This window comes from Helobdella robusta (genome assembly GCF_000326865.2).
Source record: "Helobdella robusta unplaced genomic scaffold HELROscaffold_25, whole genome shotgun sequence".
NCBI classification, from domain to species: domain Eukaryota; kingdom Metazoa; phylum Annelida; class Clitellata; order Rhynchobdellida; family Glossiphoniidae; genus Helobdella; species Helobdella robusta.
Genome location: NW_008704310.1, coordinates 1,250,398 through 1,260,728, shown reverse-complemented (window position 1 = coordinate 1,260,728; position 10,331 = coordinate 1,250,398). Strand labels below are relative to the sequence as shown.

Below are 10,331 nucleotides of genomic sequence, written 5' to 3'. Positions count from 1 at the left end.
TTAGGCACCCTAGTTTCAGAAGCTTACTTCAATCTCAGATTTGTTAGGATCTTTATATATTGTTTTTAAGTGTAATTTTGTTGAATCCAGTTTTATTTATTTTTTTCTGACAACCCCTCTGCGTTCGATTTGTCTTCCAAGTAAACAAAGTGGTTAACCAGTTATACCATTTCACTCAATTTCGAACTTTGGAGAACTTGTATCGTTTGGAAACAGCCATGTGATTCGTCATTAAAATTTTTGAGGAACTTTTTTTCGTTTGTTGGAACTTCTATTTATTACTTTTTGTTTTGCTAGCCACGTGTATTATTTACCTGCATAGTCCTTATTCTGACAATACGGAATAGATGTCACTGCCTATGTCTGTCCATGTGTTTGTCGTTATCGTTTTGTTCGTATATTGTTTGCAAATGAATGGTTTGTTGGATGTGAATGAAATGTTTGTTGGATTCAATGCATTTGTATGCAGCTAAATTCAGGACCGCAAACAAATGAATTACATTCACATATAAAATGTTCGTACACGTACATGCATCTGTAAGCAAACAATTACAGTAACATCTACTTATGCAGGATCATTCTGTTAATTGAATAACAACTTGATGTGATTCGAAAAATTGTATTCAAACACACCAGCTTAATGCACGCACAAATACGACCACACCGTCCGTCATTTACACACACACACACACACACACACACACACACACACACACACACAAACACATGCAAATGCAATTTTTTGATGAGATCCCACGTGTCCGAGCAGCATCTTTGATGTCTCCCTCCCTTCCCCGAACTGTTTGAAGCTGAACTTGTTCATAATACAACATCAACGTTTAATTGAATTACACGAGGAATGGTTGCTTGCGGGATCGTGTTATGCGTTTTGTAATCCAATTAATTCAATTTATTACTTCTCCCTACCAAACAGAAAGAAATTTTAGGCGCTTTCTAAAACAAGTTTATTGATATTTGTAGCCGTTACTTTGCAGTCATTAGCCGGCGTGAGACACTGCCGGGTTTTGTTTAATAATGTTGGCTAGCAAACTTACGCTTAGAAAATGGATGGCACTTTTTTGTCCATCAAAGACGACAAAATTTTCAACAAGAATGCTTTTCTACATAATAATCATCACGTGTTGTTGTGCACGTCATCACGTGTTGTATAAGTCATCACATGCTGTTGTACACGTCATCACGTGTTGTTGTACACGCCATCCCAACAGTTGCAATGAAATGCAATAAAATGAAAGGATCAGAGCAAAATTTCTGACTAATTTTATTTACACGACATTTCGCACAATACCAAACCTCATGCGAGTTGACGTGTTGTCCTGTGACTGGCTGCTGAATGCAGTGGAGCATTTTATTTACGGCGCGATAAAATGATTTGCTTTGTGAACATGGCAGCTGAATGGCAATAATGCATTACATGACGATTTGTTGGCTTGTCAGATATTCTGGCCTACAACAATTAATTCTTTCATTTATTTATCGGTTCATGTCATCATCTGCCAGATATATACCTTCATATATTTATTTTAAACTTTGCATTCTATGTTTTTTCCTTAAAATGTTTAAAATATAACTCTCTTTAGTTAGATACATTTTAGAACGTACAAAACTAGAAACGCAACATTCTTTTGCGAAAGAACTCAGAAAACAAATATAAAAAATACAAACATGTTCATACGTTCTCAACAATAAAAACATGTTCATAAGTTCACCTCAATAAAAACACGTTAAAAATTCACATTCACATCAAAGCAAACATGTTCTTGTTTATACGTTCACATAAATGCAAACATGTTCATTCGTGCACTAAATGCGAACATTTTTACACGCAATCATAAACGTAAACATGTTCAATTTTGTGAACAAGAAAATCGGTTCATGACAGTGCAACGCTGCATTTGCTGGAAGAATATCGTTTTCAATGTGACCTCCCGTGCCTGCGTGGTCATGATGATGATGATGATGATGATGATGATGGTGATGATGATGATGGTGATGATGACATGGTGTGCAAGTGCATGCAAGCGGCTAACCGAACAGTAATTAGGAATAATGAATAAGAACTGTGAAGCTGGAATATGAACACCTTGACCCGAAACACGAAGCTTGTTCATCATTTGTTTGCTTGTTCGTCTGTTCGTTCGCTTGTTCATTTGATTGTTCGCTTGTTCATCTGTCTGTTTGCTTGTAAATGAAAAAAGAAATAAATGTTGAAGAAGCACGCATGACACCATTCATTTGTTCCTGCGTTCTATCTTCAGCTGCATTCATCTCGAGGTGATCTTCTTTTTGAATCGAAAAAAGTTGTCCTCAATTTTGTTTCAATTTTTCATTTTTTACAATTTTTATGATATAAAAAAGATTCAAGTTAAAAAAGATGTTATCAGAACTTAATTGAAAAATTAATACTCTTTGAATGAAATGCTGATGGAAAGTCATTGAGACCTCGTGCTGACCTGATCCTGTGTAACATTTTGTTAACGTGGAGGCAAAGGTTCGGTTATAAAATGTAGTGAGTAGGCAGGATGAGATGTGGATGATAAGATGTGGATAATGGGACATGGATGATGCGATGTGGATGATGCGATGTGGATGAGGAGATGTGGATGATGAAATGTGGATGATGAGATGTGGGTGAGGAAATGTGGATGAGGAGATGTGAATGATGAGATGTTGATGAGGAGAAGTGGATGATGAGATGTGGTGAGAAGATGTGGATGATGAGATGTGGATGAGGAGATGTGGATGATGAGATTTTGATGAGGTGATGTGGATGAAAAGATGTGGATGATGAAATGTGGATGATGAAATGTGGATGATGAAATGTGGATGATGAGGTGTGGATGATGAGGTGTGGATGATGAGGTGTGGATGATGAGGTGTGGATGAGGAGATGTCAAATTCTCAACACATCCACTTTGTAACTTCAAAAAAGTGGAAAGAGAGGAAAGAGAGAAAGGTAAAGTATGGGGGAGGTGAAGAGAGAAAGAGAGATGAAGGAGGGAAAGGGGGAGAGAGATGAGGGAGGGGAGATGAGAGAGGGATGAGGGAGGGAAGATGGGAGAGAAAGAGATGAAAAAGGTGAGAAGAGAGAGAGAGATGAGGGAAGGGAGATTGGAAAAAAGATGAGAGAGATGAGAAAGGGAGGCGACTGGGATGAAGAGAAGGCTTCAAGTTGATGGCGGGTCGACAGCTGCAAATACAAGTTCCAATGGAAACACGTCATCTTGTCAATCAAGAGGCCACCACGTCAGTATCACGTGATCCATCCTTGAATGTTTGCACGAATGAACGACCTGTAAAAGTGTGTGTGTGTGTGTGTGAGTATCTGTGTGTGTGTGTATGAGTATGCGTGTATGTGTGTTTGTATGTGCGTGTGTGTGTGTATGAGTATGCGTGTATGTGTGTTTGTATGTGTGTGTATACTCACCCACACATGAGTGTGCGAGTATTTGTGTGTATGCATGTGTGTTTTTGTGTGTGTGTGTGATGCTGTTTGCTCGGCATCGGCACATTTTACATTTGAATAGCCACCGCGTATTGGCAGTGCAAAACATAACATGGCTCTTGAACGACTTAACTATTTTTCAATGGAATATTTTTGATGAGGGATAATAAATAAATTAGATGAAAAAACTAGCTATAAAAAAATTCTTGTCTAAATTTTAAAGTGAATAATTGATAATCATTCGAAATCCCTTTTTATTTATGCGAAGTAGGTTAATGTTGAAATCATTATTTTAAAGTGTAGCGCAGCAGGAATCCCTGCTGTCTTGCAGGTGGCGGGAAAGAACTCAAATTTATGAACTGCACGAGCCCACTCCTGCGACTCACATCTGTGTACGCCACACGCACACACACACGCACGCACAAAGTTACACTTCTGACATTGTTGGACACATGAAAACGATTGACATGGAGACATTATCTTGTTTTCCATTGTTTCGTAAAAGAATTCTAGTGTACAATCTGATAAAGATCAACCATCAACTTCATTTCCTTTGCAAATTTTCTGATCAAATCGTCAGTGATCGGAGTTTGTCGGCATCATGAGTGAAACTTCCTGTAGGCTGGGCTCCGGTAGGCTGACCAGGCATTCTGCCATGAATGGCCTCATTTTGAGACTGCCTCAGAAAGCCAACACTGTGGGTTTAGTGAAGGTGAATAATTTCAGACTTGATGGCTTCACACTCCCCCATTGGCTATGGGGTCGCGCACTGACATGGGATGTCACATTTCCCCATCCACTGGCAGATAGATGCATCAATAACACTGCCATCGAGGCTGGCACTGCAGTTCTGAAAGCGCCCGATTGTTAAAACAGCAAATACAATTAACTGAACAATGACACTAAAACGTTTCTCCCATAATGCGCAGAAACATTTGGCCCTACCAACAGGCAATTTTTAGACCGAAATTACTGAAATAATTAGTGAAATAACTCAAAAGTTCTATATAAAACAAGATATTTCTATTTTATTAATTAGGTTCAACGCTTACTGTATTTTAGAAAATGTCAGAAAATGCACTTCTGTGCAAGTCCCATAAACTTAAATAAAAAAAATTAAGTTACTTATTTGGCTATTGTTTTCATCCTTGCACTCGCACATACAGTCATTGGTAGCTACACAGACACTTCACTTAGCTAGATACATAGACACTTAGCTAGATACATAGACACTTAGGTAAGAACATACATACATACATACATAGATAGATATACGCTCACATAGACACGCAAACACTTATTCAAAAACTTCTTTTAATATATGTACAGTTCACCTGCTTAATAATACTTACAAACACACGTGTGAATATTGTACATTAATGATTATACTTTTTTAATATTCTGACAACGATCTGATAAGCATTGTATTTTCAAAATTTATGTTACGTTACGTTATGTTGTATTGCATGTTGTTGTAGGTTTAATGCCGATACCATGCTCGCAAAGTGCAATTTCACCAGAGACATAAAAACGTGGTGAATGCTTGTTGCAAACAACATACACACCACACACACACCACACACACACACCACACACACACTTTAATATAGATATATTTATCATATACAATATAGATATACATTGTTTATTAAATAATCACTCACACACATGGCGTATACATACATATATATATATATATATATATATATATATATGTATATATATATATATGTATATATATATATATATATTTATTTATTTATATATTTATATATGTGTGTTTGTGCGTGTGTGATTGTGTGTGTGTTTGTGTGTGTGTACATACAAATAAACATGCAAATATATAACGTGTTGTATAACGTGTAGAGCACAGTGATTCAACATCACACATATACAATACACACACACATATATGAACACATACATACACATACAAACACACACACATATAAACACATACACACACGTACATATACACACACATACACACACATATAAACACATACACACACATATAAACACATACACACACATATAAACACATCCACGCACACATATACACACATACATATAAACAACGTGCAGTGCGGAGCATATGAATGAAGGAGCATCGTCCATACAAATACGTCTGCCTGCCTGGTCGCTTCTCTGCTGCTCTGAAAATCAATAAGTGGTTGTTGGAGTTGTGTGTGGTGGTTATTTTTGTTGCACGGCAGACCATGTTCTGAAAATTCTTTACGTAATTTGGATTTGTTTGATGGTTTGTTAATGAAATGAGAGAAGTTTGCATTGTTTGTTTCGTCGTCTGCTCTGGAGTTTATCTTGCCCGAAGTAAGATTCAATTTATTCAAATCAACTTCATATGTGATGTTGCTTGTTTGAGGCTTTATTGCTTGGGATTTTGTTTGGAAAAAAAAAAGTTAAGATAATTGCAATCATTTCGAAATTTTTTTTATAAATTGTTGGAATTTTTGTGATATAAAATTGTATGCGTTATTTGGTAACGATAGAAATAAATCAATCCACCGCAAATTTGTTCATGTTTGAAATTAAAATGCATCTACGCTTGAAAGAACCGACAACCTTTAGAAATTTGAAGGTACTCCCTTCATCTCCACCAGATGTGACGAAAAAGCCGCCGTTGAGTGCGTGCACAAATCCTTGCAACAACATCACAACAGTATATTTCAATGAACATTTAATTTTTCTAACTCAACAAAACGTAGGTGCCCAGCTCATCATCAAGCAGATATGCCTTCACTCATCCACGAACCATCAACTTTTTGAACCTCTTACCCAATTATGGCTTCAAACCATCAACTGGTCCAGCCACCAACTGATCCAACTACCCCACCAAGTCACAAACAGCATGCAATCCAAATAATCTGGCCACCCTACCAACAGCAGACCTCCATGATGTCACAAATTCATTACAACTTCATGAACTGATACAGTTTTTGCACCAAAAAAGTATCATGAATTAAACCGTCACAGCATTATGCAGACCTCTTTCAGTAGACACAAGCCAATACTCTTACACTGACCCGATCTCAACAACACTGAAATCTTCGTAGGAGATCTTAACCAAACATTTGCAACTTAACTACTTTTTCAATGTTTCCGTGTGGAAAATTGTTCTTGCATGTCTGATGAGATGAAATAAAATCGTTGTTTAAGTTAGAAAAGTGCATTTGAAAATGCGTTTGAAAAATAACGATCCCCAGCAAATCTCTTTCTCTGCATGGAAACTCCCGAGGCGCCTGCATGATCAGGAGCAGCTGATTATTGTTATAATGAATATTAATCACCATTCATCACCGGTCGTGCAATGTTTATTATTTCAAAAGGTTTTTAAAATATAAAATAGTAAAAATTGTATCATTCTTCAATATTTAAATTAACGTAAAAATATTTATTTTGCTTGACATTTGAATTCAGCACAAGCATTAAAAAATGTATCTAGTGTTTGCTTAGATGATTAACATATGATAATAAAAAATTGTTTGCTTTCAAATAGGCATGTTGTAATATATCAGATCAGTCTTTAAATAACATTATTAACGTAATGTCTGATCGATTATAAATTAAAATTTAAAATTATAAATAATGAATTGTCATTTTATTCACAATTTTTTCGATGGTAGAAACTCAACCTCTGCACATTTTCATGCACAATTTTTATGACGCGCACTGTTTACCTGTGAGATTTCTGTGCAGATAGTGTCACATGATGATGATGACGTCATGTGGTAAGGTGGATATGTGACGTAAGGAATAAACACCGCAACCACCACCACCACCACTACTACAACCTCCCCAACTACAGCCACCACCACTACAACCACCACCACAACCACCGCAGGTGACATCCTGTTGAACGAACTCACTCTAGCCCTACCGACACCCCCCGGCAGTGATGTGGACTCTTTTGAGCAATACGAACTTGGGAGTTCCTGCCTGCTGAGGTGCAATGTGTCGCACAGGTCCGTCAAAGAGAAAGGCAACATCAGCTGGTCCTTCAATGAGAAGCAGATCGTCCCAGGTTGGTCGCGGTTGTTCTGTTGGTAGGTTTTCGCGCGGCTGTTTCGCTGAATGTTCGTCCGACGTTGTTGCTAGGTATGTTACTTAATGTGTGTGCGCGCGTGTGTGTGTGTGTAGTGTGTATGTGTGTGTGTGTGTGTGTGTGGTATGCGTGTGCGCGTGTGCGCGTGCAACATTATCCTTGAAATGTTTTCTCTTATATTTTTCCGGTTTTTTAAATAATTAATTTTCCGTTTTAAGTTCCCACATATCTGTAGATCAATATAGATTATTATTCATAATTTAGACGTTAAACATTTACTCCAATATCATGCACTGACCCCTAGCACACTGTTCAGCTTTCCAATTTACAACCAAACACGTCTATACATTCCAATGCCTCACATTTCATTTGGTTAGGAGATGCAGAGAGAGAGACCTTCTGAGATGCAGTTGTTAAATTTTATTTGTGAACAAACTTTGTTAGCCTCCATCAAATTTACCCAAAAGCACACGGCAGCAGTGGTTTCTTATTGCAACAGAAGCTTTGAGTCAGTAGAAAATGTATTGGTACAAAAGTTAAATTTAAAATAATTTCAAGTTAAATTTCTCTTGAAAACTGTTTAGCCCCAACAAAACTGACATCTGGCTGGCTGACTTTTATTTAAACAAATCAATGGTCTTGATAGAAAAATTATAAACAAAAAGTGAAATCAGCTGAAAAAATATCAAATTTAAAAAAAAATCCAAGCTCCTTCCGCAATAGATGTCTAACCAGTGACCAGATTTCCTTTTGAACGATGCAGTGAACGAACGAACAAACAAACAAACAAACAAACAAACAATCAAACAAACAAACAGACAAACAAACAAACAAGCAAACATTGTGATGATGCATTGTAGCGATGGTGAGCAGTCCTTTCTGCCTCCATCCACCATATGGATTGTTCTGCTTGTTTGCTTTCCATTTAAATTTTTTGTTTTTGTTCTTTCGTCTCGATTAAAACATGCAGACGTGTCCGTTGAAACAGAACTGGAAATTCATTTTGTTTGGTGTTTGTTCAGATTTTAAATGCAAATAATATTGGATGACAAGTTTTTACGACCGGCAGATGCTTGGTCATTTGGTCATCACGAGAAATGTGACGTCATGATGGTTGGCTGGAGCGAGGAAGAATGGATGAAATGACGCGGAGTGCTTTCATTTTAAACTGTTTAGAACGATAGCAGATCAGGGGAAGTGATGAACGCTGCCAGAGTTTTAATATTACAAAGTCGTCTGTGTGGTGTTGGGATGAAAATTGACAACGAATTGAAGCAACAGAAAAAAAAACGTTTAACTGATATGCAGCTTGAAACATGTTTCCCATTGTTAGCTCATCCTATTTTTCCGATTCAATTTAAAAAATATTGAAATAAGAAGTATAAATTAATATCCGTTCTGATTGTTGGAAATACTTTTAATAACAACAATAACAATAATAATAAAAATAAGAATGATGATGATGGTGGTGATAATAATAACAACAACTATAATAATAACAATAACCTCGCCTATGCCTGCGTAGGGTTGATGTATTTCTTTTAATTTTGTTATCGATGCACACAAGCGCGCATACACACACAAACACACGCAGGAACACACACACACACACACACAGGAACACACACACACGCATAAACACACAAACACACGCACCCGCACACACACACGCACACTCATACACACACGCAAACGATGTATGGTTTTTGTTATCTCCCTCGCAAGCTCTGCGGCTGAGAATGATTTTGTTGTTGGTCCCAATGCATGCAGAGTTTTGACGACATCTCCCGCGCGATCCAATAATAATTTGCCGATACGTTATTCTCTGTCGGAATTCCTATGAGTTATTTATACTTACACTTATTTATACTTATACAACTATTACTAACACCACTACCATTGTAACAAAAGTAGTAAATGATAATTCTTTATAATAATAATAATAATAATGTGAACATATTTTATTTATTCAATCGACAAAATAAAATTCAAAATAATAAGAAATAAGAAATGACAAATAAAATGAAGTTTAATAAAAATTGAGTTTTAATGAAACTCAATTTTAATAATAATCGAAATAATAATCATAATGATAATAATAATAATAATGATGATGATGATGATGATAAAATTCTCTAAATAATAAATGAATAATTTTACTGAAATACGCGGCGTCCGAATGCAAATGCATCTAGGTAATTTTTAATGGAGGTGCAAATTATAAATTAATCAGTCACACGTACAAGCATGTAAATACAAGCCTGTTCAAACATTCGCACGTACATACATGCACACACACATACACGCAAACAAACATACATAAATACATACATACATACATACATACATACATACATACATACATACATACATACATACATACATACATACGTGTAAGTATAAATAACTCATACATACATACATACATACATGCATACATACATACATACATACATACATACATACATACATACATACATACATACATACATACATACATACATACATACATACATACATACATACATACATACATACATACATACATACATACATACATACATACATACATACATACATACATACATACATACATACATACATACATACATACATACATACATACATACATACATACATACATACATACATACATACATACATACATACATACATACATACATACATACATACATACATACATACATACATACATACCTACATACATACATACATACATACATACATACATACATACATACATACATACATACATACATACATACATACATACATACATAC

General features: G+C 36.1%; 2 protein-coding genes across 2 annotated transcripts; one reads left to right on the top strand and one right to left on the bottom strand.

The window, feature by feature from the left end:
- Positions 1–998: 998 nt before the first annotated feature.
- On the bottom strand, positions 999–2,580 carry HELRODRAFT_173031 (hypothetical protein; the record flags this gene model as incomplete). The annotated part of the gene is made up of 4 exons (XM_009019673.1): positions 999–1,121; positions 1,315–1,413; positions 1,837–1,955; positions 2,475–2,580. The coding sequence occupies 4 exons, from the start codon at positions 2,578–2,580 to the stop codon at positions 999–1,001; spliced, it is 447 nt and encodes a 148-aa protein (XP_009017921.1).
- Positions 2,581–5,739: 3,159 nt separating this feature from the next.
- On the top strand, positions 5,740–8,900 carry HELRODRAFT_173030 (hypothetical protein; the record flags this gene model as incomplete). The annotated part of the gene is made up of 6 exons (XM_009019672.1): positions 5,740–5,797; positions 6,088–6,188; positions 6,325–6,436; positions 7,329–7,508; positions 8,599–8,642; positions 8,706–8,900. 6 exons carry the CDS (start codon positions 5,740–5,742, stop codon positions 8,898–8,900), a joined length of 690 nt encoding a protein of 229 aa, XP_009017920.1.
- Between the last annotated feature and the right edge of the window lie 1,431 nt (positions 8,901–10,331).